Genomic DNA, 26185 nt, shown 5'->3' on the forward strand with positions numbered 1-26185 from the left:
GATTCAAATAAAACGCATACATAAAGAGCAAAGCGCAGGTATCACAGGGGTACGGCTATGAAAGGGTGCTGGGACGAAGCCGCACATTGTCGCTGGCAGCGTCAGAAAAAATAGGAGATGAACGGAGATTCAAACAATGATGTTTCCTAATAGCAGAGAAAAACTTGTGTAGATTTTGATAATATCACGCTCTGTCAGGCAACATCGCTGCTGCTGCGCCAGAATAAGGTATGAAGAATTGGGATGGGGTCGTACACAGAAAGAATGGGGTCGTACACAAACCGTTAAGATAGATCGGTAGACATTGTATCTTGACGCTGTGCTGCGCATCGAGGCAATGGCGCCATGTGATGGCAAGGCATCTATTGCGAGGCTTGCTAGGGCCGAAGAGTTGTCGGGATCCCGTTGCACGTCCAGATCACTACAGGTAGGTGGAGGCAAATAGGTCAGCTCCCACATAGGGAGCCAGCTGAAGCATTGCCAACTGCTTCTGCACTGTCCATACTACACCAAACCACCCAGCCCCTCGCTGGCATTAGCCAGGCAGCCTCACCTTCGGCGCCGTGCGCTCCTGCGCCACCAGCAGCTTCGACAGCTGGGCAACTTGCAGCCGTGACTCCTGCAGCGCACCCTCTAAGAAATTGCACTTGGACGTGGAGTCCGCCAGCAGCTCCTTGTTCTCCTGCAGCTCACGCACGACCTCGCGCTTCTCCGCCTCCCACTTCGCCTCCGCCGCCTCCAGCTCGCTCCTTGGCACCAAATCCGGCTGCGGCTGGGTGGCCGCTTCCGGCTGCTGCTTCTCTTGAGCTGGCGCACGCTCGTCCTGCTTGCCAATGGCTGGGCCTTGCTGCATGTTTGCTGCCTGCTGTGCGTCCCACGCCTTGTTCAATCAGTGGGACGCAACATTGGTGGCAATTGGGGCAAGAAATGCCACCGCTGCTGGGGATGTGACCGCCGCTGCTGCTATGTGCGCTGCCGCTGCCGCTAGCTGCCCTGGTCCATCGACATTGCCTGTGCTTGGCGCGCTGGCTTTGAACGGGGCAGCGGGGAGCAGCGATTAAGGCCGGGGCGCTGTGGGCTTGAGGGCAGGGAGGACATCTCCCCGAAATTGAGGCACGGCGGGCTCCAGCGTCGGAGGGGCTGGCTGGCAGAGGAAGAGGGGCGCAGCTGGCTGCGCTTTCGGATTTTGCGCCACCTGTGCCGAGCTGCCCAGCATGCAGGCCGCAACACCCGGGTCACACATAACTGCTCGTCTCATCTGCAGCATCCAACATTGGGGCTGCTGCAACCAACACTGACCCACACACACGCCTTTTGGCGCTGCAGCAGCTGAGCCTGCCCCCCCAGGTGTGCCCTCGGGAATGAAGATCAGAGACTGCGGGGCCTCCTCCAGGCTGCTCCAGCTCCAGCCGGCCCCCAGACGGTCCCCAGCAGCATCACGCGGCCGGCTGGCCGTTTCGACCGCCTGGCAGCCACGAGTTTCTGCGCGGCCCAACGCGGCTGCACCTCGCTCGCTGGGCACGGGCCCAGCAGCCAACGGCACACCCCAAGACAGCCCTCCGGTGGGTACCACTGTGTATGCACCTCCCCTGCACCACCGCAGCGCCCGGCGCCCATGGACACGATCGGAGTTGCCCAGCTTTGCCCTCGACTTGTGCGACAGTGGCATTTGCACAAGGCCAGTCTTGCATCCCACCTTCTTGCTCCTGCCACCCCACCCTTGCTGTGCAGAGAGAAGCAGAGGAACAGTGGGATACGCATGCGCTGATCGCTGAATCCAAAGCGGTGCGGGCCGAAGCCAAAGCGGCGATGGACAAATTTGATGCGAGGCTAGCGGAGACTCTGGTGGACATTGCCAGCACCAGAATTTTTATAAACGAGATTCGCCGGCGTGGGCAGTGCAAGGCTGACGAGACCGCCAGCCTCACAGACACTCAGCACACTGTGCTGGCGCGGCTGCAGTCCAGCGCCACCTTTGCAGCGCACACGTGGCCGCGCCTGGCAGCTGGAGCCACTCCAGCAACCCGCGCTGCCGCAGCAGAGGCCTCGGCGGCGGCGGCAGCAGCATGGGCCACCACGGCATTGGGCCTGGAAGCAAAGGCAGAGTCCACCGCTGCCCGCGCGGCCTGCCAGCCAGCAGCGGAGCATGCAAGCTTAGCTTTGGAGTGGGAGGCAGCTGCTGCAGCGTGGCGAGCAGCATTTGAGCAGCTTGAACTGGCCAAGCAGGCAGACCCTGGGTTGATGGCGGTGCAAGAGGCGGAGGAGGCGATCAAGGAAAAGCGTGGCTTCAAGCAGCAGCGCCAGCAGTTTGATGCTGGCACATCGTAAACAACGGTAATGTATTTATTTACTATTAGTGCCTGACCTTTTCCATTGCCCCATTCCCTTCTGATCGTCACCTCATGCATTTTACAGACACGCTCAACCACTGCAAGACCCTGTGTCGTTCGCTGCACTTGCACTACTGCACTTGCACTTGCACTACTGCCTCAGGCAGGTGGCCTGCCATGCCTCCTCATTTATACCCTGCATGTTTCCTATCCCTGTAACAATCTCACATCAGTGGTAGAGCCATATTGTTCCTGTGTGGCGCTGCCCTCGCAGTCCGGCCTTTGCACTCCTCCCTGCTCTCCCTCGCAGATAAATTAAAAAGTGCAAGGGTGGTCAATCGATAGGTGCGCTTCATTCAGCGGCTGCGCGCTCCGCTCAGCTGCTGGCGCTCAGTCCTCGCGGCTGGGGGTGTGCTGGAAGTGCCGTTCCCGCCGCAGCCCATGCTGCGCCAGCGCACGGGTGGCAACCCGCAGCGACCCAACCACGCCCTTCTGACGCGCAGCACCACGGCGTCTGCCTCTGGCGGCACAGGCACGCCGCTTGCCGCCCCATCTGCCACCCCTGCTGCCGCTGCCACCTCGCCGTCTGCCACCTCCCCGTCGTCCTTGATCGCCATTTGCACGCCCACAAAGAACTGAACCTTGCCGTCTGCATGGCATTTTGCGTGGCAGCTTGGCAGGCAAGTAAAAGATACGTCCTGGTAGGTGCCAGACTAGGAGTGACGGGCCCCAAGGGGTCAGGCAGGTAGGCCAAAGTGCGTCGAGGCGCAACTGCACCTGCTGCCCTGCCCTCACCTGCATCCCGTAGCGGCGAGATGTGCAGCGAGTTTCAGAAGGGCTGTTGTCTGCCTTCTGTATCGGCTTTGCGTTAGTTGAGCAGTGTGACTGTCCCAGGCTTAGGTGGCACCGCCGCCAGCGCGCAAAAGTGGGCCACCGCTGCAGGGTCAGTGCCTGGGCCCTGCAGGACGAGGCAGTTGCGGCCCACCACCTCCCTGCAGCAGGCGTGGGCAGGGGAGGGGGTGGTGGGGATGGTTCAGGATGAGGTTGGTGGCATCTGAAGGCAAGACAACGCAGACAAGCCACCTGGACAGCGTAAGGGCTACTGGTTGAACCACCACCCACAACGACAAAACACACCGCCATAGCCACGGCCAGGCCCCACCCCCTTCCGCCCACTAACTCGAACGAGTAACCGGTCAGCTTCAGGAAGGAGGGCGAGGCAGTCGGGCAGGTTGGGGTCCAACAGGCAGAAGCAGTCTTGGACGCGCGACAGCGCGGTGAGCAGCAAGGAGGGCACGCACTCCAGCACGGCACGCTTCTGGACTGCATCTGCCAGCTCGCGCTCGTGGCCCTCCAGGCGTGCCGCCACGCTGGCCGCCGCCGCCTCGCCCTGCACGCCCAGCGCCTCCAGCCGAGCGCCGCCGCCGGCCTCCACCAGCCGCGTGACGTCAGCCTGCAAGGGACGGGTGGAGGGCCAGCCGGTCGATCCGCGGCGCATGGCGGTACCAGGTGGTGTGCCGCCGCGCCCCATGATGTCACTGGCCACGCAGCCGCCACCACAGCAGCCGCCACAGCTGAGCATGCCGGCAGTGCAGCAGCCCTGCGGTGAGTCGCTGCTGTGGCTTGCCATAGCAATAGCACGTGTGTTCTGCCCAGCGCAGGACCAGGACTTGCATTGCTGGTGAACGTCAACTGCATGACACGCCTATTGAGGGCAGCAACACAGCGCAAGCTTCATATGTGCACCGCCCTGACCGGCAACACGCCTGCCTACCACCCTCCCGCCTGCCTTCTTGCAGCCCTACTGCAGCAGGTCATGTCGCTGACCCCGCAGCAGATAGAGTTGCTGCCGCCACAGCAAAAGGCGCAGGTGTTGGCACTGCAGCAGCAGTTGGGCCACCGCTAACAGCTTGGACCCGCAAGGGTGCCTGCACACCACCACCAGCCATGGACATCAGACTACAGCTGATAGGGGCTCTCTGTCTGGCCTTGATCCCACTTTGCCAAGCTGTAATGCTCTTGTTGAGTGCACGTGCTCTCTGGGGAAAGCAGCACCATGGCAGTCAAAGTATGGAAAGCCAGCCACGCGCAGACGCACGAGGTTCACAGTGTCATTCAGGTGGTTCTTTAACAACGCTGCCTTTGATTTACATCAGAACCATGAATCTTAATCAAATGTTGAGTTGAGGAAGCACTAGATGCAACCAAACCAGTTGCAAAGTTGTAACCAACCAAATGCAGAATCACCAAGGCGGGGTCTCCTGTTGCAGCACTGTGCAATGATGTGGTGGCACAGCACGGCTGCCCAACACTTGGGGTGGCTGCCCCGCAAAGTGCCAGGACACATAACAGTCCGCAAGGGACAGCTTGCCGGGACGGCTGACTGCCACCTGCAGCGGCATCTCCACAACCTGCCCTGGCCGCACCACCGGCAGCGTCATCCGCGTCCGGCCGCACCACACGTGCTGCCGCATGGGGGGTAGCGCCTCTACCGTAGCCAGCACCACTGGCCCACTGCCGCTGCTACTCAGCGTGGGAGAGCGGGCACCGGCGCTGCCAACAGGTGCCTGGCCATTGTCCATGGTTGCTGCTGCTGGCTGCGCCTGTGAGGTGGCCCAAGTGGGCACGCCGATCGGTGCCACTTGGCCATCCGGCAGCCGGCCCACCTCTACACACACAGCAGCTGGCGCCGCCATGGTGTTGCGCACAAGGAGGGTCAGGGGCAGCACGCACAGCGGCGCCACGCCAAAGTTGTGAGCTAGGCTGACAGGCCCTCGCAATCGGGCATCAATGGCTGGCGCGGTGTGGAGCCTGCAACAGGCGGGATGTACATGAAGTAAAGTGAATGAAGTGAAGGCTGGACAAGCAAATGTTGCCACCTCATTGCAGAGCACCAGAGCGTGCAGCAAATGGTCAACCAGTCACAATCACACACACCTCTGGTTGTGCAAGCAACAGAAGCCACGGCGCGGAGCTGCACCATCCTTGCCGTCTGCCTGCCAAAGCACAACCACATCCATCCCTTCTGCGCCATCCTGCGTATGCTGCTTTGGGCGCTGTTGCGGCGATGGATGCTGTCGCTGCTGCTGCTGGGCTGGAGGCTGCAAATGCTTAGGGGTGACTGGGGCTGCTGCTGCCACGTGCCTGCTGACCTGGAGCAGCCCAGCCTCAGCTGCCGTCATGATGGCCCCTGTCGCTGCCCCATCTACGCCTGCTGACGCATCCTCACCAGGTACCAACAGGCGATGCATGGCAGCAGATGCATCTGGTGCAATTGGCAGGCTGCCGCCACCATCACCGCTGCCGCTGCGACTGCCATCTAGGCTGTCGGCATTGCACAGCTGCCAGCTGCTGCTATGGCAGCTCAACCCAGTGACCAACACGGACTCGGACGACAGGTTGTGTAGCTGCGCCTGCAACAGGCACCCGCCCGGCGCAGAGCCAGCCACCCCTGCTACCAGGCGGCAAGACAGGTACAGCAACGGCAGTGCCTGCACCGCTTGAGCATAACGTGCTGTGCGGTATGCCAGGGCATCGAGCCGCACCAGTGGCTCGTACCGCCATGCCACCACCAAATGTGCCGCACCCGCCTGTGGCGCCCTGCAAAATAGGAAATAAGGCTGGGCTTTGATAGCATTCAGGAGCATGGAAGGCACTGCAGCGTCCTCGCATTTCGCAAGGCGACATCACTGTTCGGCCAACACAGCAGGAGCCAATCAAGAGCATTATCCCAATGCCGCGAACCTGAACCAGACTGGAAGCGTGAGTTCTTGGCCCACACCCAGCCGCACATTGGGCAGCATGTAGACAGCGACACCCTGACGGAAGGTGGGGGCCGGCACAGGCTCTGTAAGGCAGCCACCGAGGCTGCTGCGGGGGCTGCTGAAGCTGCTGCGCCGACTGTTGAGGTGGGCGGGAGGGCTGCTAACCATTGCAACAGTGGCGCTGCTGACACACCCTAAAGCGGCGGGAGTTGCATGGACAGGCGAGCTAATAGGCTGCTGCCGCTGCTCCTGGTTGGGGCTGACTGAAGTTACAATGCCGTCGCTGCCGATGCCGTCACTGCCATTTCCAGAACCGGCTGCTGGGCCGCCACCGAGGAAGATGCCTGCGGTCCCTGCTGCCGCCATGGACAAATGCTGTAGGGTCATGGCCCCGCTGTTCTTCAGCCGCATGCTGCAGCACACCACCTCCCCCGCTAGCACTGCTGCCGGCAAACCCGTGACGCTGACCTCCAATCGCGGCATGGGGGGCAGCACGCGGAAGGACATGCCACCGGGGGCGGGCCGATCGGCATCGAGGAGCACCCTGGAAGCATCAGGAGTGGGGGTTGCGCATCACCCACAGCAGCAAGAAGGGACATATGAGCTGAATGCAGGACCATGGATGGCCGCACAGGCTTCCGACATGCCAGCATGTGGCAGCGGGCCGGCATTGTCGCACTCACTTGCTGCTACTGCCAGGCTTGCGTGAGATGGGTCGGGGTATGTGGAAGGCCGCCTGGCCATGAGCGGTGCCGTTGAGCAGCCAGGCGAGGCCGTGCAGGTGCAGGCTGCCTGGCTTCAGTGGCACAACGCGCAAGTGCACAATCACACGCTTTCCGCCCTGCAGCGTCACGTTGTCCTCGTGAACCTGCAACATGGGGTGGGGGTGGAGGGTCAGCCAGCTTGAACACACTGCAGGCAGCAAAAATGCCAGCAGGAAGCGGAACGCAGGAATGGAAGAAGGAAAGGCAGGTAAAGTGAAACGGTAGGGAGCAGTGTGCAGCGCTGGGCAGCCCACCTGGAAGCCTGGCTGCTGCTGCTGCCCGCCACCCTCACTCGGCGCCGGCACTAAGCTGCCATCCGGGCTGCGACTGGCACTGCTGCCGCTCGCCAACATGCCAGCACCCGAGGATGAGGTGGCGGGGTCCCAAGTGCAGGCCAGACGCAGGTGGGTAACATGCAAGTCCAGCTGCAGCGGGTTGTGCAGCTCCACGTCTAGTCCCACTGCCTCGCCCACGCAGCACGACCTCTGATTCTCTTCTGCCTCTGCCAGCCGCATGCGGCTGCCGCCTGCAAGCACAAGAGTTGCACCCAAGCAAGCAGTTCAGTGGACCGCACGCAAAGTGGAAATTGGAAGGGAGGGGGCCAGGTCTTGGTGCGCTTCCTGGGCCTTCCAGCTGCCTGCATACCTTCCAGCCAGGTGCCACTGGGGTGAGCCTCCAGGGAGGGATGGAGAGCCACATCGAGCGCCTTCCATGCCTCACTTGGCACCTGCCGCGCCTCCACGCCACTGTAGCAGGTCTGCCCATCGTGCTGCAACCGTCACCCGCTCGCAGTTGACTTCTGGCAGCGGCAGCTCAAGCGGCAGCGCGAAGCCCTGCAGGAGATAACGAGCACAGCAGAAAGTGGCACGTAGAGGCAGGCAGCTGGCCACTGACCGGGCCAAACCAAGGCTGCTTGACCACCAATCGCACCCGCCCGTTCAACAGACCAACACAGGCTCCCAAGCCATCCCCCTTGATGCTCAGCCACACTGCCAGCACCCACCAGCTGTGCCTGCGCCGTGCGCAGTGCATCCATAAACTGCGTGAGGTAGAGTTGCTGGCAATACAGGTTGTTGGAGGGGCACACGAGCATGGCCATGAAATGGCGCACTGCGCCTGTCGCGTCATCACCCTCCCGCGCCTGCCGCCCAAGTGCATCATGGAGGTGCTCCTCAATCAGGGACCACTGTCGTCCTGAGTACACACCCAGCACCTGTCTGCCAACAGAGCATGGGCCAGGGGACAGATGAGCCCACAACACACGTTCCTTTGCTGTGTGCAGGTCAGGGAAGCCATGCAGCAACACGGCCAGTACAAACTGCTCAGACATGCCCAGTGCTGTCCTACTCACGTGTATGCCCTCGTGCTCAGCTGCTTCTGCTCGCACATGTCAAAACGCAGGCCCGCCAGCACGAGATGGAAGGCAAACTTGCGTGTGTGGGGCGGTTGGTGTGACAGCAGGCAGTAGGCTGCTTGCTCCAGCAGCAGCCCCGCACGCAGGTTCTCCTCCTGCCACAAGGGCACGCAGCATGGGGGCAGTGCAGGCGAGTGGGCGCACAAATGCTCATGTGAGCAGGCAGCCAAATTGGGTATGCTTTGCATTGACACTGGCGCCCACCCTGCCACCCTATCCGCCCTGCGCCACCTGGAAATGGGCTTTCATCAAAGCAGCTGTGGCCTCGCCGTACTGGCCTAATGCCTGCAAGTATGCTGCCAACAGAAGCACAGACCGCGTGGCATACCGCGCACCCTCCCGGTTGCGCGGATTGGCTTGGCTCAGCTGCAGGGCGGGGCGGGGCAGGCAGGCAGGGCGGCACCAGAGTGGCAGCATGAGCGGCCTGGCCATGTGCAAGGTGACTGCAGTGCCTGACTGCCATGCGCAGCACCCTTGGCTCCCCACCAACCTGCGCGTAGCGGTGCAGCGCTTCTTTGTAGGAGGCCATGGCATCAGAGGGCGGCGCCCCCGCCAGCACCGCCGCCGCACCCAGCGCCTCCTGCACCCCTGCGTATGCCTTGTACGCGCGGTCAGCCTTGGTGTCGCTGGCCAGCAGGCGAAGCGTACTGGAGGCAGTATCGTAGTCGCCCAGCATAAGCGCCAGGTCGCTCAGCTGGCGCATGTGGCTCTCCACCGAGCCGCCGGCGTACGAGACGCCGGCAGCGCCGGCAGCGCCGCCACTGGCGGAGGGTGTGCCAGGGGTGGACGCACTGTCCAAAGCGCCCTTGCGCCAGAGCAAGCTCTTCAGCTGGTTCTTCAGACCTTTGCGGTTGGCAGTTACCTATGGGTCGGCACAGTAGGGGCAGGACAAGCGAGTGTGCGGGGCAGCGCTGAGGGCGCAACAGGCCGAGACAGGCAAACTGTCGCTGCGATGCCCACCGCCGCACCTGCACATTGAGTGCCCGCAGCCGCATCTCCATGTGCGGCAGGATGGAGCGCACCGCCAGCTCGTGTACAAAGCCAGCCAGGCCAGACATATCGGCCTCGCTCAGCCAGGCACCCAGACCGCCAGGCGGCACCGGGGGGCGCTCTGCGGGCTCACCGCCGCCACCATCCGGCAGGCAGCCGTGCAGCATGTCGGCCCAGAGCCGGGGGCCCACCGGTGAGCCTCCGCCGCTGCCACTGTTGATGCTGAGAACCTGGCAACTGGTGCCCAGGGTGCTGCCCAGCTGGTGCAGCTTCTCTTGCGCCGCCACTAACACCTCGGGCCCCTGGCTGGCTGCGTCATGCAATAGCACATAGTGCCGAAGCACCCCCGCTGACTCCATCACCCCGGCCTGCATCAGCGGGGGCAGCGCCGAGTGACGCCACAATGCCGCAAAAGCTGCCGCCAGGTTGCCGGCATGGTCGGCGGGCAACGCCAAGATGCCTGCGAGAACGAGGATCAGTGCTAAAATAACGTGGTACTCAGGGACATGCATGAGGGCGGTAAGTGGGCACAGCCACTGCCTGCTCGTGCACCTGGGAACTACACCATTGCTCTGTGGCCTGCACCAACAACTATGAACAGCGCTATTCCAACCCATCGCCAGCCCCACTACTCACATGCCACTGGGTGGTCCAGAGTTTCATGCTCCCCAAACTGCATGAGCCGCAGGAACTCTCGGCGATACAGACGGTACCAAGGGGTGGGCGGGTCTGCTCGCCTCGCTGCAGCAACCAAGCCAACAGGCTCAGCAGCAAGCCGAGAGCAGTTCAGCAGCGCATGACCTGCTAGGGGGGCCATCCATGGCATACATCCAACTGGCTGCAGACTCGCCACCATCCGGCCAGCAGCAGGCAGGCAGCCAGCGGGCAGTTGCTCTGGAGCGCGTGGCCCACACAACGGCCCACCCACCCGCCACACCTGCACTGCCGAGCAGCTCCTGCAGCTCTGGCACATCAACGCTGGCGTCCTCTCCTGCGGCGGCTGACAGCACACCGCGCAGGTATGCGTCGGCCACCTCGGGTGCCGGTTGGAACATCGTTTCGGCGCTGTAGAAGCGCAGCCGCCAGCTGTGCAGGCGCAGCGGATGCTCTGCCGGTGTCCTGACTGGCACTGCGGGCAGGCGTTCCAGCGGCAGGGGGTGACTTCACAAAGTGGCAACGGTAAGAATCCGCTCCGTCGGCGAGGAGGTCGCGGGCAGGCGGCACCACCCACCTCCCACCGTCCCGTTGAGCTGTCGGATGACCCCAAACGGCCTGAGGAGTTCTGCTAGGCTCAGGCCATTCCTCAGGAGACAAGAGGCCTCTAGGCTTTGATCAGCCAACACCATCACTGCTGGGCAGTGAGCCCTCTGCAGGGTAGCCTTGACCTCCTGCAGGCGCTCCATGACTGGATGGAGATGGACAGCCCGCGGCACGCCTTCTGATGGTGAGTTCCTTCACAAGGCGCCAGGGCTGCGACGGGCAGCCATTGTGCTATCGAATAGCAAATCGCCCTGGCGCCCTGATCATCACCAGACAGAGGAAGTTGCCGGCGCTTTGTACAAACTTCCGACCTCGGCCACTGTAGTGCGTGCGCGCCCGGGCGTGCCACGAGGGCCCCTGCAATGCTGGCAGTAGTCCCGGTACATTGGTCATTCTACTGTTGGATCTTTGGAGTTGAGCACCACGGCATGTTAGCCCTCCGCCATTGCGGTCATGCAGTCAGTAGAACCAGCGTTAAGGGGTCCTGCCAGGGGCTATGGGCAGTGCAGCAGCTGCGGCTGGTGGCGGCGTGGCGGCGAGCAGGCAGCAACCCCACTGCACCTTCGCGGCCGGCGGTGGCATGTGCCGCCAGCGCCACCGGCCTCACCACCGGCGCTGGCAGCAGCAGCAGCAGCAAGCTGTCCGCTACAAAGTTGAGTGCTAAGGTTCTTGGGATGAAGCCATGCTTCGTGCATGCGCTGAGCGGTGCTCCCACTCGGCCGCGACCAACCGCTGCACGCGCTGCTCCAAGTGCAGGCGGCCTACGAGGCGGTGATCGGCATCGAGACGCATGTGCAGCTCGGCACCAAAACCAAGGCCTTCTGCAGCTGCGCCAGCGAGTTTGGGGCAGAACCCAACTCCAACGTGTGCCCCGTGTGCCTGGGACACCCGGTAAGTTGCCAGCACATGGCCGCCCGATATCTCCTCCCTCGCACTACAGGCACCAATCTACCACCTCCTGCTGTCATGCGCTGCAGGGCACACTGCCTGTGCTGAACGGTGACATGGTGCACAAGGCGGTGCTGGCAGGGCTGGCGTTGAATGCACGCGTGTCGCTGGAATCGAAGTTTGACCGCAAGCAGTACTTCTACCCCGACCTGCCCAAGGGCTACCAGATCTCGCAGTACGACGTGCCGCTGTGCGAGGGCGGGTGGGTAGAGGTGGTGGTGCCACCGGAGCAGACGGGAGGGCAGGGCGTGGTGCGGCGCATCGGCGTGACGCGGGCCCACCTTGAGGAGGATGCCGGCAAGCTGGTGCACGGCGGCGCCGCCTCCCTCAGCGGTTCAGACTATTCGCTGGTGGATTACAACCGGGCAGGGGTGCCCCTGCTGGAGATCGTGAGCGAGCCAGACATGCGCACCGGTGCCGAGGCGGCAGCATACGGTGCCGAGATACGCCGTATCATGCGCTTCCTGGGCGTCTCAGGTGCGTGGGATGCGCTTGGTCTGGGGCGTGCAGCTGCCGGGGAGTGCCATGAAGGGGATGACTCACCTAGCTATGCGCAATCGGCAAGGCGTGGGGCTGACCTTACGTCCGCTGTGACATTTGCTGCTCCTCTGCGTCCCTGGCCCTCGCCTCCTTGCCTGTCTGCTACGTACACTCACGCCTGCACTCCCACGGCGCCTCCTCGCTCTGCAGATGGCAACATGGCGGAGGGGTCCATGCGGTGCGACGTCAACATTTCGGTGCGCCCACGTGGGCAGGCGGCGTTTGGCACCAAGGTGGAGATCAAGAACATGAACTCGTTCAACGCTATGCAGCGCGCCATAGATTTTGAGATTGCACGGCAGGTGCGGGGTTTGTTTTTTGAGTGTTTGTGGGTTCTTTAACGGTGGCAGGACATGGTAAATGGCGACGGCAGGACAGTGAGGGATTGGGTTGGACAGGATTCCAGGAAATGTGGCTCGGATTGCGGCGGACAAGTGGGCCTTTGCTCCCCATCACATGTCTTGCGCTGCTGGCTTGCCTGCGTCCGCAGGTTCAGCTGCTGGAGGATGGGCAGGCGGCAGCAATTGTGCAGGAGACGCGGCTGTGGGATGAGGGGCAGCAGTGCACCTATTCTATGCGCAAGAAGGAGGGGCTGGCCGACTACCGGTACTTCCCGGAGCCAGACCTACCCGCCCTGGTGCTGAATCAGGCGTATCTGGACGAGATACAGGTGAGGTGGTACTCGGGGCACGGGTGGCGGTGTGCGCTGTGTGGACAAGAGAAAGGCCACTTGCTGCTACACCTGTTGCTCCCCGAGTGTGCTCTTGTTATGTTCTCCCTCCTTCCTGGGCCCCTCTGCAGGCCTCCATGCCGGAGCTGCCGCGACAGGTGCGCGAGCGGTACCTGGCACTGGGGCTGAGCCAGTACGACGTGCTGGTGCTGTCAGACGAGCGTGATGTGGTGGCCTATTTTGACGCGGTGCTGGCAGCAGGGGCACCACCCAAGCCCGCTACCAATTGGGTAATGGGCGATGTGATGGCATACTGCAAGGAGGCACGGCTGGGGTGGGATGCTCTGGCGGAGCGCATGGCGCCTACGGCGCTGGCTGAGATGATTGGCCTGATTGAGGATGGCACCATCAGTGGCAAGATTGGCAAGGAGGTGCTACCTGCGCTGTTGGCGGGCGAGGGCGGCAGCGGCAGCGGCGTGCGAGCCATGGTGGAGACACGCGGTCTGGTGCAGATCAGCGATCCCGCTGCGCTGGCGGCAATAGTGGATGGCGTCCTGTCTGCCAACCCCAAGCAGCTGCAGCAGTACCGTGAAGGTGGGTGACAACTGTGTTGACCCCAGTGGACCTGAGGAAGCTTCTTCGGATGTTGCTCACCGTGCCTCATCTTGACATCCTTGCTGGGTCCACTTTTTTTTGGCCCCCTTCTCCCCCCCTCACCACGCATATTTGCTTGGTTTGCAGGCAAGCCCAAGCTGCAGGGTTTTTTTGTGGGGGCGGTGATGAAGGAGTCCAAGGGCCGCGCTAACCCTGCAGAGCTCAACCGAATTTTGATGGAGCAGCTGAATGCGTCTCCCCCGGCATGACTCAGCAGCTTAAACTTGGCGGACTCGCGTGTAAAGAACGGCATTGCATTTTTTTGTTACAAAACATGTACAAAACATACATGTATCAGATGATCAGAGTGTGAAAATAAAGGGCGTAGGAGTCAGCTGCTACCACAGTTGTCGCCGCACCGCTTGCAGGATCGGTTGCAGTACGGCTTCATCCAATCCTCACGGCACTTGCCCCAGGCCGCCTGCTGGGAGCAGGAGTAGGCTGGCGGCGGGGTGTCTCCACAATTGGAGCACCGCTTGCAGGATCGGTTGCAGTACGGCTTCATCCAATCCTCACGGCACTTGCCCCAGGCCGCATGCTGGGAGCAGGAGTAGGCTGGCGGCGCGGTGTCATTGCAGGCCTTCTGGCTGCAGGTTCCACTGCTAAGGCTAGATGTACTGGCTGAGTTGCTGACAGGCTGGGCCAGAGTGGATGCAGTGGTGCTGGTGCTGGGGGCAGCAGGTGAACCGCCGCCCCATGGGCTACGCTGAGAGAAGAAGTAATCTTCAGCCGTGGCACCTGCCTTCATCTTGAAATACATTTGCTCGCCGTTGTCTGACAGCTTTGCCTGCCCTGAAGGCCCAGACTTGAGGCAGCAGTAACCTGCAGGGGGCAGAACGCACAACACTGGCTATGCTACCATGCATGAGTGCACTTTTGGGAATGAACAGTTGATGGAACCCACATTGAATGGGCCATTTGGCCGCGCCAGGCCCACCTGAGCCTTGCAGTGCGTACATGAATCCATCGCAGCCGCTAGTGGAAACGCAGGCAAACCCGCAGTCGCGCTCACTCTTGTTGCTAAAGCAGGCCAGGTCCTTGCCGGGAGAGGTGGGTACCACGGCGGGGCCCAGCGTGCCAAAAACAGTGGACGACTGGCAGCGTAGCATAGCATACAACAGGGGCGATAAAGCTCACGGGATCAGTGCAGGCTTCCCCCCTTCCAGCCTCACCGCCAAAGCAAGCAGCACGCACCACTTGGTTGATGCAGGGTGGATCTGCCACTGGGCATTGCTGCAGACGCTGGTAGGCGGTGCTGGAGAGCGAAGAGCCGCCCAGAAGCGACGGAAACATGAGAATATTTCTGTAAGCAGGGGTGGCACTAATGATGTTAGCCACGAAGCCAAAGGTTTGGCAAGAGCCGGTCTCACCGGAAGTTTTGAAGACATAGCGAGAGGTCGCCGACATTGCTCTTGGACACAGTCATGGCATTGGACAGCTGGCACATACAGGCCGTGCACGATGAGCCCGGCTGGCATTGCTTGGTGAAGGATGGGAAGGAGACCCTCTGCAGGCACGGCCACTAATCAAGTATGTGTGAAGGGTGCAAAGGTACTGCTGAGGCACAGTACCACTTGCCTGAAGGGCGAGAAGCCGACTGGGATCGGTGGAGGGGCAGCGTGAGGCGATGTACCCCGACAGCCAGCCGTAGCCGTTGGAGATCACTTGCTTGTACTTCCACACATTATAATCCTGGGGATGCAACAGTGTTGGGTTCTGGTCAGCCCCCCGCATGTTTCACCCAGGCCTGGCAGGATGGGGCTTCCAAGGGCGGGCTCGCAGCCGGGCGGGCTGGGAACCTTGCCTGCTTGAGAGAACACTCCTGGAAACGGCCGCCAGCGTCGCATCCTGCAGCAATGAGAATGTGGTTCACATCAAGGCGCTGCCAGGCAGATGAGCATCAGGAGATGGGTGCTGCCAGCTTGTGGCACCTCTGGGGGTTGAGCAGCAGCAGCACCCACCGTCCTTTGAACCGCACCAAGTCCACACGTTGCAGTCCGCACGCAGCTTGCAGGCAGCGCAGCAGGCGCCCGGGCTGTCCTGCAGGGCCTTCTCCAGATGTTTGCCTGCGGCAGGCGGGGCCAAGAGGCCAGTGGCAACTCAGGTCGCTCGCCAGCTGATTGAACATGCTGATTGAACTTGCCTGTTTCGTAACTCACCGTCTAGATTCAGGCGCCCAGCCGCGTTGCACTGCCTGCAGTTGCAAGGGCGGTCAGCAGCAGACTGTGGCCTTGACCGCAGCGCACGCTCCCCTCCTCGCCTGTTTGAGAGACCGACGAGCACCACATCGCCTGCCTGTGCTCCGTGCAGGGCTCCGTGCAGGAGGAGGGCGAGCAGCAGGGCAGCCATCGCCTGGTCGTAATCGTCTAGCCGGACGCAGTGTGTCTGACCGGCAGTGCCTGTCGCGGAGTCGCGAGAAAAGACATTGGCAGAACCACGGCTGCAGCCGCAGATGTGGAGCCAGTTAGAAAGCAGCATGATGGGGATGACCTGGCCAATCTGGCGTCGCCCCCATGCACAGCTGTAACTGCAGCACCACCTCCAGGTCCTTCTCTGTGCTCATAGCAATCATGTTTGTTTCAAAGGCCTCACAGGCGCAAAGGCACATCAAACAAGAAACGTGCGCGACACAAGTGCTACTCTTAGACCAGCACGAAAAAGTGGAGCCAGCATGCTGCCGTCTGTGGCTATGCGTGCGGTCCGGAAGTGTGTGTGTGTGTGCGCTGGTGCACGTGGCTAGGGCAGGCCAGGAGCATCGGCTCTACTGCTGCTGCTGTGGGGGCGCTGGCTTCATCTGCCTGCCGCCCGTGTTGCTTCTATTGCCTCCCTGTGAGTTGCGGCCCCTGCCGCGCCCGCGCCCGCTGCTGCCCTGCTGCTGGCGCGGCCCCACAAGCTGGGGTGGCAGGAAGTGGGGCGCCTGCGAAGAGGGCCTGCAGCAAGCAGCCAACATAAGGCGCTTAAGATGGGCGGAAAAACAATCTTGGTAGCTAAATGCAGGAAAATGGTCCTAGCCTTGCAGCCTTGCAGGCACCAACGAGGCAGCAGGACCCACCAGCCTGCCATGTGGGGCGGGAAGGCGGCGCCTGCTGGCGGGTAGCCACCATGCTGCTGCCCATACCCGCTGCTGTGCTGCTGCGGCAGCTGCGGCTGCGGATAGCGCGTGTTGCGCCCCCTACTGTTGCGGTTTGGGAAGACGCGGCCCCGAGGGCCCTGCCCGTTGGCCTGCCCCTGCTGCCCACCGATGTGCTGCTGCTGGGGCGGCAGCGCAATGGGCACGTCAAAGACGTCATCGGGCAGCGCCGCTGCGGGATCCTCCAGTTGCACTGGGTTGGGCGGCCGCTGCTGCGGGAGCTGGTGCTGGGGCGGCCCAGCGTAGGGAGCACCCGGGCCGCCCATGGATAGACCCGGCGGGGGGGGCAGCTGCATGGGGTGGCCGTACTGCATGGGCGCCGACATGGCATTGCGCCCAAACACCGCTGCAGGCGCCAGGCCTGCACCCACAAAGGGCGGGGGCGAGGGTGCGGGGCTGCTCCAATCCACACCACCGCCTGGTCCCAAGGGCTGCTGCTGCTGCCCAAACGCGGCGGCCACTGCACCAAACTGCATGTGGTGGCTGGCGATGCTGCCAAAGTTGAAGCCAGGGGTGGCCACCACGCCTTCAAACAGCTGAACAGCCTCCTGCAGAGCGGGGCGGGGCGGAGGCGAGGCAGGCAAGGTCAGGCTCTCGATGCAAATTTGAACCCAATCTGCAAAGCAGACGGCGGGCAGCAATCGCAAAAGGGTTAACACACAGCTGCTTGCCTTGGAGGGTGGCTGCGCCTGCCATGAGCTGCTGGTGGCGGGGAAGAGGCCGCCGGGGAAGGGCGGCGGGGAGGCAGAGGGTGGTGGCGGGGATGGGGAAGCAAATGGCTGGCCCACTGGCACAGATGCCGGTGGGGCGGTGCCAGAGGTAGCGTTGCCGCTTGCCAGCACGCCAGGCACGCCAGGTGCTGCCGCCCCCAGGTCCAGCGTGAGGTCAGCGGGGAGCGAAGTGATGACGTCTGCCATGCGGTCTGCTGACGAGGGGATGCCAGGTGCCGCTGCAGGCACCACAGCCATCGGTAGGACATCCTGCTGCTGCCGCTGGGTGGGCTGTAGCAGTGTGCTGGGCTCACGCAGGTCGCGGCCCAGAGTGGGCAGAAGCGCCATGTGGTTGGCAACCAGCTGGTCGCCCGCAGCAGGCGCCAACGGGGCCACCAAGCTGGCATCTTGCTGCGCTGCGGAGCCGCCAGCTGTCAGCTGCAGCTTGGCGACCTCATCAGCCAGTGGGGAGCTCCACCCAAAGGCAGCAGGCATGATGGGTGCCATGCCCGTGCTGGTGGCAGTAGCCGCCCCAATGGCAGGGGCAGTTTGTAGCGGGGGAACCTCAGGCTGTGCACCTGCTGCCGTGCCCACAACTGCGGCCGCTACAAGCCCGTGGGGCAGGGAGTTGCCCACAGCTGTGCTCAACATCTCCGGCACATCTGCTGGCAATGGCTCGGCCGCAGGTGGTGCAGCCACAGCCTCTAGCACCAGCTCAGCTGCAAGCTCGCCAGCTGCAAGCCCCTCTGCTCCCTCTGCCGCCGAGGAGGCTGACAGTTGCTCGCCTCCATCCTTGCCACGGCCACGACCCCTGGAGCGGGCTGCCTGGCCCTTGCTGCCAGAGGACGTGGCGGAGGCAGTGTCGCCTGCTGCCTCCTGCTGCTGCACGCCATCCTCTGCTGCCTGGCCGCTGCCTTTTTTCCCGCGGGTGGCCCGCTTGCTGCGCTGCTGCTTGGCGGCTGCGGTGGGGGCTGCGGTGGCAACAGCTGGCTGCTGCGCTGCAGGCGCAGCTGCCTCTTTCTTGCCCTCCTGCTTCTTGCCCCTGCTGCGCTTGCCATCTCGGGAAGCCGTCTTGTCAGACGCATCACCTGCATCACCGCTAAATGGCACCAAGGATGAGGCCGGGGCTACCGGCTCATCTGGCACTCCTGCTACCAGCGCCTTCCATGAGAGACCTGGCTTGACGGCGCTGCTGCGCAATGGCTGCTGCGGCGGCGGTGGCGGCTTTGGAATTGCTGGCGGAGGAGGTGGAGGAGGGGCTGCCGCTGCCTCACGTCTGGGCCCTGCTTTGCCGCCGCTAGCCTGCGGTTCAGCTGCTGCTGCTGCTTGGCACTCAAGAGAAGGTGCATTGCCAACCTTCCGATCTGCCACGGTAGCTGCTGCACTGTGTTGCTGTGAGGGTGACTGCAGCAGTGTCGCCTGTGGTGCGGATGCTGCTGCCGGATCCTCAAGCAGTGGCTGCACCACTGGCGACTTTACTGCCGTCTCAGGCTGCATGGAAGCCACAGGCTGCTCAACATGCCTCTTGCCAGCGCTGTCTGGCCGATCTGCTTGAGCTGGGGCTGGCTGCTGCGGCGACTCCTTGCGAGGTGGCGGCGGTGGCGGCTGCATGCGCTGTTCTCCTGTCGAGTGAGGTCTGTCCTGAAAGTCAGCCTCGCCACGGACTGCTGGCCGCCCTTCAGCAGGGTCGCCATCCATGCCACGCTCCCTACCAAATTCACGAGCAGGTGGAGGCGGGAACAGGGAGGGGTCGCGTGGCTCGGCTCCCATCGGGCTGCGCTCAAGCCGCCCGACGGCATAGTGCCGGTCCCTGCAGGCTAGCAGGGCAGCCGATAGTGCAAGAGCTCAGACATGGACAATCTACCTGGGGCAGGCATAAGCAGCGAAAAGCATGTGCGTGTCCGGTGGCATATGTGCCCAATGCTGAACGATGCGCCTCGCACCTGGGTGGCTGCGGCTCGTGGAAGTCTGCCTCGTTGTCAGGGTGCGGCCGCCCATAGCGCCTGCCATGGTCACGTGGCGGCACCCCATGCCGCGTGTGCCGCGACGGCGGGCCGTCAAACCTGTGCAGCAGCACGCACAGCGGCAGCAGGTTGCTGCAGCAGGCACTGGGTACTGGCGGGAGCTGAAGCAGTGCATGACTGGCCATCTCTCGCAGCACCGCCGTTTAGACATAAAAGGCAGCCAGCCAGAGCAGCAATTGAGTGCAGCACACACGCACCTGTCATGCCGCTGCCAGTCACACGAGTCGTCCCGCCAGCCCGCATGCCCACCACCACCGTGGTATCCACCATGCTGCGGTGCCCCACCGTATCTGCTGTATGGTGGCTCGTCGCCATCGAAGCGGCGGTGCTCGCGTGGCGGCGACAAGTCGCCCCGGTGCCTGCCGTAAAAGGGTGGCGGGCCCCTGCTGTAGCCCCCACCATAGCCGTCCTCGTACAGCGGTGGGCGCCCGCCTTCCCGGCTGCGACCACGGTCAGTGCTCTGCGGCTGCCCCGCACCCGTGGGGCCCCTGCCTCTCTCATCCTCATCCCAGGCCCCCGACTCCGCGGCTGCCGCAGAGCTGCCAGGCCGGTGCGGATGGGCGGGGTGCTGGGGGACTGCGGCGGCCGCTGCCAGCGAGGGGAACTCACGCAAGTTGAGCCCCCGCGGCTGCTCCCAAGGTGCAGGCTGCGCCTGCATGGCTGGACTGCTTTGGCCTGCCCAGCTGGCTTTCTCCACCAGGGATGAGGAGGCCCCTGCACTGCTGTCTGCGTTGCGGTACGAGTCGTCGGCGGCGGTCGCGTCGCCGCCGCTGCTCCAGCCAGCGGCGCCGCCGCCCGAGGCGCTCGCCTCGTTGACCGCATTCTCCTGCAGTAAGGGGCCAGCAGTGGGCGTTGTGTGAGCGCTGGACTCGGGCTTGGGGCCCTGCCACCTGCTACAGCTCACTCACCTTTTTGAGCGAAGGCAGGTTCACTGGGCGCGGCACTGCTAGCTTGCTGCCGGCTTTTGTCCGCTGCAGAGGCGTGGGGAAGGGACATGAAGCGTGAGACGGCGGCAAGCCAGTCATGCACACTGGTGGAGGGGGCCTCTACCGGCCGTAGGACACACCTTGGGTGCCGCAGACCCCAGCGTCACGAAGCCGCTCTTCTGCAGCGTGGCCCCTCCATAGGCCTGCCGCTCTCTCTGTTGCTGCGCCATGCTCGGTGCCTGACGGCAGTCTGAGCTGCCCAGCTGCCAAAGGCAGCGCTCTTTAATGGCTGGAGTGGCTGGAGCGCCCAGCCTTGGCCCTGCACGGCAGCAGCACAGCACTACGCCGCACAACAGTGTGCAGCAAGTGCTCGCTCACGCAGATCCCTCATTTTGACGCAATCGAGTGTGCTACACTGCATGCTGCAGGCCCCAGGGCTCCTGACATGCAGTCCATTGCCGTCTCCGCCTGTGGGCCTGCAGTCCCCACCCAGCACAAGCCGGTTGGGCTGGGCCGCCAGCAGCGTGTGTCACAGCTGAGGGTGCAGGCAGTGGCGGCCCCGCAGTCCAGCCGCACGATGAAGGTCTACCAGGCCGACAACATGGACTTGCACCAGCTGCAGGAGGTCACAGCCAGACCACGGATCGATTTCTCTTCAATCCTGGGCACGGTGAGTTGGCTGGCAAGACCAGCCGCCGCACCCGCACCACCCACCGCCGCTGCTGCACTGCGGTTGCCCTGTTCCTGCAGCCGACCACCTGCGCCTGTCGCATTGATCATGGTGCAGGTAGCTCCTATTGTGGAAAACGTGCGCAGCAGGGGGGATGACGCGGTGATGGAGTACACTGCCAAGTTCGACCGGGTTCATCTCGACGCCGTTTGTGTGCCGATCAAGGTGCGTGTGTTTGGGGAGCAGGCTGTTTAGCAGGGGTGGCATTATTCAGCTGCACAAAGGTAGCAAGCTGGGCAGCCGCGCAAAGCTGACTGGCAGACCCTGCCTGTGTGGATTCAGCCACTGTCCTATCCGTGCTCTCACGACTCTGCTGACTGCCTGGATAACACGCCCCCCCCGTTGCAGGAGCTTCCTGCGCCGTCCCTGGATGCTGAGACTGCTGCTGCCTTTGACATGGCCTATGCCAACATCGCCACCTTCCATGAGGCGCAACGCTCGGCGCCACTGGAGGTTGAGACAATGCCTGGGGTGCGATGCCGGCGTGTATCGCGGCCCATTGGCGCTGTGGGGCTCTATGTGCCCGGCGGCACCGCCGTGCTGCCATCCAGCGCACTCATGCTCGCGGTACCGGCAGCCATTGCGGGCTGCCGCACCATTGTGCTGGCCACGCCACCGCGTCCTGATGGCACCATCACTCCTGAGGTGCTCTACTGCGCACGCAAGGCTGGCGTGACCCACATCCTCAAGGCGGGCGGCGCGCAGGCGGTGGCGGCAATGGCCTGGGGCACTGCCAGCTGCCCCAAGGTGGACAAGATCCTCGGTCCCGGCAACCAGTATGTGACAGCAGCCAAGATGCTGCTGCAGAACAGCGAGGCCATGGTGGCCATTGACATGCCGGCGGGGCCCAGCGAGGTGCTGGTCATCGCTGATGAGGCTGCAAACCCTATCCATGTTGCCATCGACCTGCTCTCTCAGGTGGGTGGGTGGGTGAGGGGTGTGCACTGGTAAACATGTCGGTGCACAACCATGTGGGGCATAGAGTTCGACACTGTGGCTGTGTCGCCGAGTTACCAAACCATGATTGCCCGTTTGGCAGCCCTCACCCTGCTCGTAGCCCTGCCTGCCTGCAGGCTGAGCATGGCCCTGACAGCCAGGCGGTGCTGGTGGCACTGCCGGGGGTAGATGTGGAGACAGTCCAGCACGAGGTTGAGCGGCAGTGTGAACTGTTGCCACGTGCGGAAACGACGCGGCAAGCGCTCACCCATAGCTGCATCGTGCAAGTGGGCAGCAAGGAGGAGGCGGCAGATTTCTCAAACAGGTATGGCTGCCCTGACAGTTGCTCTGGCAGCATTCCGGGGTCCAACACTGTGGTCTATTGCGGTTCTGGGCCCCTACCCCTCTGGGCCCCTGCAAAAACACACTGCGCAGGTATGCCCCCGAGCACCTGATTGTGAATGTGGAGGATGCGGAGTCATGGCTACCGCTACTGGACAACGCGGGCAGCGTGTTTCTGGGGCGCTACACGCCTGAGAGTGTGGGGGATTATGCCTCGGGTACAAACCATGTGCTGCCGACCTACGGTTACGCGCGTATGTACTCTGGCGTCTCCCTGGACTCATTTCAGAAGAAGATGACGGTACAGAGTCTGAGCCTAGAGGGGTTGCAGAAGCTGGGGCCGGCTGTGGCCAAAATGGCGGCGGTGGAGGGCCTAGATGCCCACCGCCGCGCCGTCACACTGCGCCTGGGACTGTCTAGTCCAGACAAGTTTGACTGATGGGTCCACTTGGGTCTTCGCTTTTCCTCGCACCACCCTCTCATTTTCTCTCTGCAGCTTGTCCAGGAAGGTTTTTTATTATCATTGCATCATCCCCACCATTGAATCAGAATGATTTTCTTGACCTCTATGCGTAGTGGGGGCTCGCCGCGGTGATGGCTCGCAGCTTTTGCTGATCATGGAGAAGACGACTGCGCCCAATGCGAGCGGGTGTGTTGCAGGGATCCTCATGATGTTTGCGAGAACCAAAAAAGTGTGCGCGGAGCCGGTTTTTTCGACCAACTCTGCTGCGGACGATGCACAGCGCAGCACATGAGCGCAAGTGTATCTCGTTTCCAGACAATCTTACAAACCAACTTGGGTCGTGCTGTTCACAAACTCAGCTCAGGTTGTGCTGCTGCTGCTGGCCCTGCGCTGGCTGCCGCTCCAGTGTATTGTAGTTAAGCAGCTTCTCAATCAGATCCACGTGCGTCTGCAAGTGCAGTGGGGAGTTGAGTGTGGGGCGCAGCGCCCCAGACCCGTGCCCCGGGATCAGCACCCTCGGCTGCAGGTGCTGCATCAGGACGACCAACCGTGCCCCTCACCATGACCATTCGTCGACAGCAGTAGCGGTTCAAGCCCAGCGCGTCCATTGCATCCCTGAATTGCGCGGGGGGTGCACACAGCAAGCTACGTTGGTGCGGCAGGGGCGCGCACGGCTTTTCCAGCGCAGCGCCCCACTTACCCTTCTGAATACTCCGCCTGCAGCAAGTCTAGGTATGTCTCCCACTTGTTTCCGATCACTTTACCACATGTAAAGCACCTGCAAGTGGCAGTGGACAGAGCAGGGGTGACTCTGCTGCCGCCCCGCTAGTCGCAACCAGCACGCCAACTTGTCCCGGCCCCCACCAGCGGGCTGCCGCGCCGCGGCTGCCGGCGCCTGGCCTGCAGGCTCCCCTGCAAACAAGGCGCCACCGTGAGATGGGCATGCCAGCCGACGCGCACCGCACGGGGATGATCATGGCAGTGCATGTGCAGATGGTGATGGTGGCGAGAAGCGGGCGCACGGCGTAGTGGCCGGCGCAAAACTTGGATGTACCCTCTCTGTACTGGCGGCGGAACCTATTTGAACGCTTGAACACAGACGCCCTGCAGACTCCATCAGCGATCCTCCCCAGCAGGCCGTGGCTCGTGTGGGCAGCACCGATGGAGGCCGAGCTGCAGAAATGGCTGGGCTACAAAGGCACTGACTATAGAGACCTGGACGCTGCGGTGCTTGCGGAGCTCGCCTTGATCGCGCAGCAGCATGGCAAGGGTGCCAAGGAGGCGGCGGCGGCCCTTGACAAGTTCCTGTTGGTGCACCGACTTGGGGGCGGGTAGGTGGGGGCAGCGGGCAGTGCAACCCTGATCGATTGATCGATTGACTGATCCCTCCAGCCACAACATGGCATGGACCTGGGGGTGTCTCGACATGCAATCGGTCTCTCCCACGCTGGCTTGCACAGCGGCTCTGTGACGGTCGAAGACGTGGCTGCCTTCCGTGACAAGTGTCCCTGGCGTAACAAGCCGCAGCCACTAGGCACCGCCCGCGCCAGCAATCTCTTCAACCGCGTCAGCCTGGATGAGTGAGTGCCTGCAGCCCGCCGCCTCTGGCAGAGGCCAGACCCGGCCTGGCTGTGGCAGCACCAGTTCATGCAGGGCGTTCTTCGTCCCGGCACTCTGCCTCATCTGCTGGTGCCCCGCCTGTTGCCCATGCAACCCTGGCCCCCCAAAACCACCCGCCCCTGCAGCATGGCGCCGACGGATCTGGACCCCAGCGCGGGCAGCGAGAACGCCGACATGTCGGCCGCCGGGGCGCAGCAGCCCAGCCAGCGCATCACGCCGTACATGAGCAAGGCACGCCCCGCCTCCACCACCCAGCACCACACCCCCGCCAGCGGCGGCAAGTTTGCAGAGCGGCAGGATGCAGGCAGCGTGCTGACTAGCCTCAACACGCACTTGGAGGTGCCAGCTGAGGGCGAGGCGATGGAGGTGGATGGGCCCCTTGGGGCAGTGGCACTGCAGCGCTGCGCGGTGGAAGTCCTGGGCAATCCGCTGGCGGCAGGCGTCAAGTACATGGTGGACCGGCTGGAAGACAAGGTGGGGGCGGTGCACACACGCGGGCAGAAGGAGAGGAGTGGATAGTCTACTGACTGCCTGGTAGGGGATCGCTGCATGCCACCCATCCGCCGCCTCGCCCTGGCTGCAGGTGGCCTACCTAGAGCGCCGCATCTTGGCGGCCGAGGCGGCAGCTGAGAAGGCGCTGGAATGTGAGGCGCACCCCACCGCAATTGCGGCGCAGCACATGACGCTGTTTGTGGGGCGGGTTTGCTGCGACACCGAGGGCGGCAGGCTGAATGCACAGTCGCTGCTGCTGGAGGGCAGCCAGAAGACGAGCCAGGGTGCCCGCGCAAGGCTGGATGTCAGCCACTGCCCGACCAATCGCCTCTTCCCTGGCCAGGTGGTGGCCATGCTGGGCACCAACCCCAGCGGCCACTGCATCGTGGCAAGCCAGCTACTGCCGGGTGCGGCTGCAGCACCACTGCCATGCACCAGCCTGGAGCAGCTGGCCACCTATGCGACGGCCACGGGGGCGCGTGGGGTGTTGGTGGTGGCGGCAGCAGGGCCGTTCACCTCGAGCGAGGACCTGGAATATGCGCCGCTGGGCGCACTGCTGGACTACTGCGCCGGCGCAAAGCCCGACGTCCTGCTGCTGGTGGGCCCTTTTGTGGATGAGGAGCACCCGCTGGTGCGGGGCGGGCTGTTGGAGGAGACGTTTGATGACATCTATGCCTCACGGGTGGGTGCCCAAGCGGTTAGGGGCAGGGCGGTAGGTAGATTTAATGGGAGGTGCTGAGCCCGCAGCTGCCATCAGTTTGGACTGTTCAGGGATGGCAGAGGTCATTGCGTGCCTGCTTCGCTTGGCTGCCTCCTACACGCCTGCCTACCGCCCTCTGTCGTGCAGGTGCTGGGCCAGATCAGCCGGTTCAGCAAGCGGGTGGGCGGATGCACGCAGGTGCTGCTGGTGCCATCGACCCGGGATGTGCATCACCACCCGGTGCTGCCACAGCCGCCGCTAGATGAGCTTCAGGCGGCAGCGCAGAGCGCCACCGCACTGGCCAACCCTGTTACGCTGCGCTGCAACGAGGCAGTGGTCGGCGTTGGGGCCGCCGACTGGCTGATGGCGTGTATCAGGGAGGAAATGCCGCTCAGTGTGGCAGCAAATGAGCGCCTGACAGCGCTGGCAGCACATCTGCCGGCCCAGAGCAGCTACTTCCCAATCTTCCCACCACCACTGGGCACGCCGCTGGACTGCAGCAAGGCAGGGGCGGCGCTGGACATGCCCTATGCCCCAGACCTGCTGCTGCTGCCCTCCGACCTCGCGCCCTTTGCCAAGCTCTGCCCCCTGCACCAACTGGATCGCGCCGCGGCATCGGCAGCGCAGGCAGCGCTTGCGGCAGCCTCGGGCAACGCAGAGACGGCTGCAGCAGCAGCAACAGCACCCCAAAGTAGAGCTGTGTGCATCAATCCTGGGCGGCTGACCAAGGGAGCATCAGGTGCCGAGGCCTGCCCTGCTGCTTGCCTTCCCAGTTTGC

The 26185-nt window shown here is 63.2% G+C and overlaps 10 protein-coding genes across 10 annotated transcripts; 5 read left to right on the plus strand and 5 right to left on the minus strand.

Annotated features, from left to right (window-relative positions):
• Nucleotides 1-1809: 1809 nt before the first annotated feature.
• CHLNCDRAFT_140294 (expressed protein) lies at nucleotides 1810-2328 on the plus strand (the record flags this gene model as incomplete). Its single annotated transcript, XM_005850426.1, has 1 exon — nucleotides 1810-2328. The coding sequence occupies one exon, from the start codon at nucleotides 1810-1812 to the stop codon at nucleotides 2326-2328; it is 519 nt and encodes a 172-aa protein (XP_005850488.1).
• Nucleotides 2329-3198: 870 nt separating this feature from the next.
• CHLNCDRAFT_140296 (hypothetical protein) lies at nucleotides 3199-3828 on the minus strand (the record flags this gene model as incomplete). Its single annotated transcript, XM_005850726.1, has 2 exons — nucleotides 3199-3322; nucleotides 3575-3828. 2 exons carry the CDS (start codon nucleotides 3826-3828, stop codon nucleotides 3199-3201), a joined length of 378 nt encoding a protein of 125 aa, XP_005850788.1.
• A 34-nt stretch (nucleotides 3829-3862) lies between these two features.
• Nucleotides 3863-4236, plus strand: CHLNCDRAFT_140297 (expressed protein; the record flags this gene model as incomplete). The annotated part of the gene is made up of 2 exons (XM_005850427.1): nucleotides 3863-3935; nucleotides 4130-4236. 2 exons carry the CDS (start codon nucleotides 3863-3865, stop codon nucleotides 4234-4236), a joined length of 180 nt encoding a protein of 59 aa, XP_005850489.1.
• Nucleotides 4237-6055: 1819 nt separating this feature from the next.
• CHLNCDRAFT_140298 (hypothetical protein) lies at nucleotides 6056-10317 on the minus strand (the record flags this gene model as incomplete). The annotated part of the gene is made up of 12 exons (XM_005850727.1): nucleotides 6056-6148; nucleotides 6368-6638; nucleotides 6778-6962; nucleotides 7113-7384; nucleotides 7586-7691; nucleotides 7862-8075; nucleotides 8210-8367; nucleotides 8504-8638; nucleotides 8763-9134; nucleotides 9241-9722; nucleotides 9899-10003; nucleotides 10191-10317. 12 exons carry the CDS (start codon nucleotides 10315-10317, stop codon nucleotides 6056-6058), a joined length of 2520 nt encoding a protein of 839 aa, XP_005850789.1.
• Nucleotides 10318-11018: 701 nt separating this feature from the next.
• On the plus strand, nucleotides 11019-13543 carry CHLNCDRAFT_50146 (hypothetical protein; the record flags this gene model as incomplete). The annotated part of the gene is made up of 7 exons (XM_005850428.1): nucleotides 11019-11174; nucleotides 11279-11413; nucleotides 11500-11947; nucleotides 12161-12312; nucleotides 12501-12680; nucleotides 12812-13274; nucleotides 13422-13543. The coding sequence occupies 7 exons, from the start codon at nucleotides 11019-11021 to the stop codon at nucleotides 13541-13543; spliced, it is 1656 nt and encodes a 551-aa protein (XP_005850490.1).
• A 122-nt stretch (nucleotides 13544-13665) lies between these two features.
• Nucleotides 13666-14443, minus strand: CHLNCDRAFT_140300 (hypothetical protein; the record flags this gene model as incomplete). Its single annotated transcript, XM_005850728.1, has 3 exons — nucleotides 13666-13889; nucleotides 14073-14156; nucleotides 14272-14443. 3 exons carry the CDS (start codon nucleotides 14441-14443, stop codon nucleotides 13666-13668), a joined length of 480 nt encoding a protein of 159 aa, XP_005850790.1.
• Nucleotides 14444-16095: 1652 nt separating this feature from the next.
• On the minus strand, nucleotides 16096-20354 carry CHLNCDRAFT_140301 (hypothetical protein; the record flags this gene model as incomplete). The annotated part of the gene is made up of 7 exons (XM_005850729.1): nucleotides 16096-16264; nucleotides 16387-17012; nucleotides 17253-18262; nucleotides 18887-18984; nucleotides 19118-19270; nucleotides 19396-20024; nucleotides 20265-20354. The coding sequence occupies 7 exons, from the start codon at nucleotides 20352-20354 to the stop codon at nucleotides 16096-16098; spliced, it is 2775 nt and encodes a 924-aa protein (XP_005850791.1).
• A 347-nt stretch (nucleotides 20355-20701) lies between these two features.
• On the plus strand, nucleotides 20702-22690 carry CHLNCDRAFT_55992 (hypothetical protein; the record flags this gene model as incomplete). Its single annotated transcript, XM_005850429.1, has 5 exons — nucleotides 20702-20794; nucleotides 20912-21019; nucleotides 21203-21772; nucleotides 21928-22115; nucleotides 22226-22690. The coding sequence occupies 5 exons, from the start codon at nucleotides 20702-20704 to the stop codon at nucleotides 22569-22571; spliced, it is 1305 nt and encodes a 434-aa protein (XP_005850491.1). The 3' UTR covers nucleotides 22572-22690.
• A 260-nt stretch (nucleotides 22691-22950) lies between these two features.
• On the minus strand, nucleotides 22951-23375 carry CHLNCDRAFT_19532 (hypothetical protein; the record flags this gene model as incomplete). The annotated part of the gene is made up of 3 exons (XM_005850730.1): nucleotides 22951-23043; nucleotides 23156-23210; nucleotides 23296-23375. Coding segments are annotated over 3 exons (228 nt in total), but the record flags the coding sequence as incomplete, so codon positions are not given.
• A 1531-nt stretch (nucleotides 23376-24906) lies between these two features.
• On the plus strand, nucleotides 24907-26004 carry CHLNCDRAFT_10114 (hypothetical protein; the record flags this gene model as incomplete). The annotated part of the gene is made up of 2 exons (XM_005850430.1): nucleotides 24907-25389; nucleotides 25555-26004. Coding segments are annotated over 2 exons (933 nt in total), but the record flags the coding sequence as incomplete, so codon positions are not given.
• Nucleotides 26005-26185: the final 181 nt, after the last annotated feature.

Source organism: Chlorella variabilis (genome assembly GCF_000147415.1).
Source record: "Chlorella variabilis unplaced genomic scaffold CHLNCscaffold_3, whole genome shotgun sequence".
Classification (NCBI taxonomy): domain Eukaryota; kingdom Viridiplantae; phylum Chlorophyta; class Trebouxiophyceae; order Chlorellales; family Chlorellaceae; genus Chlorella; species Chlorella variabilis.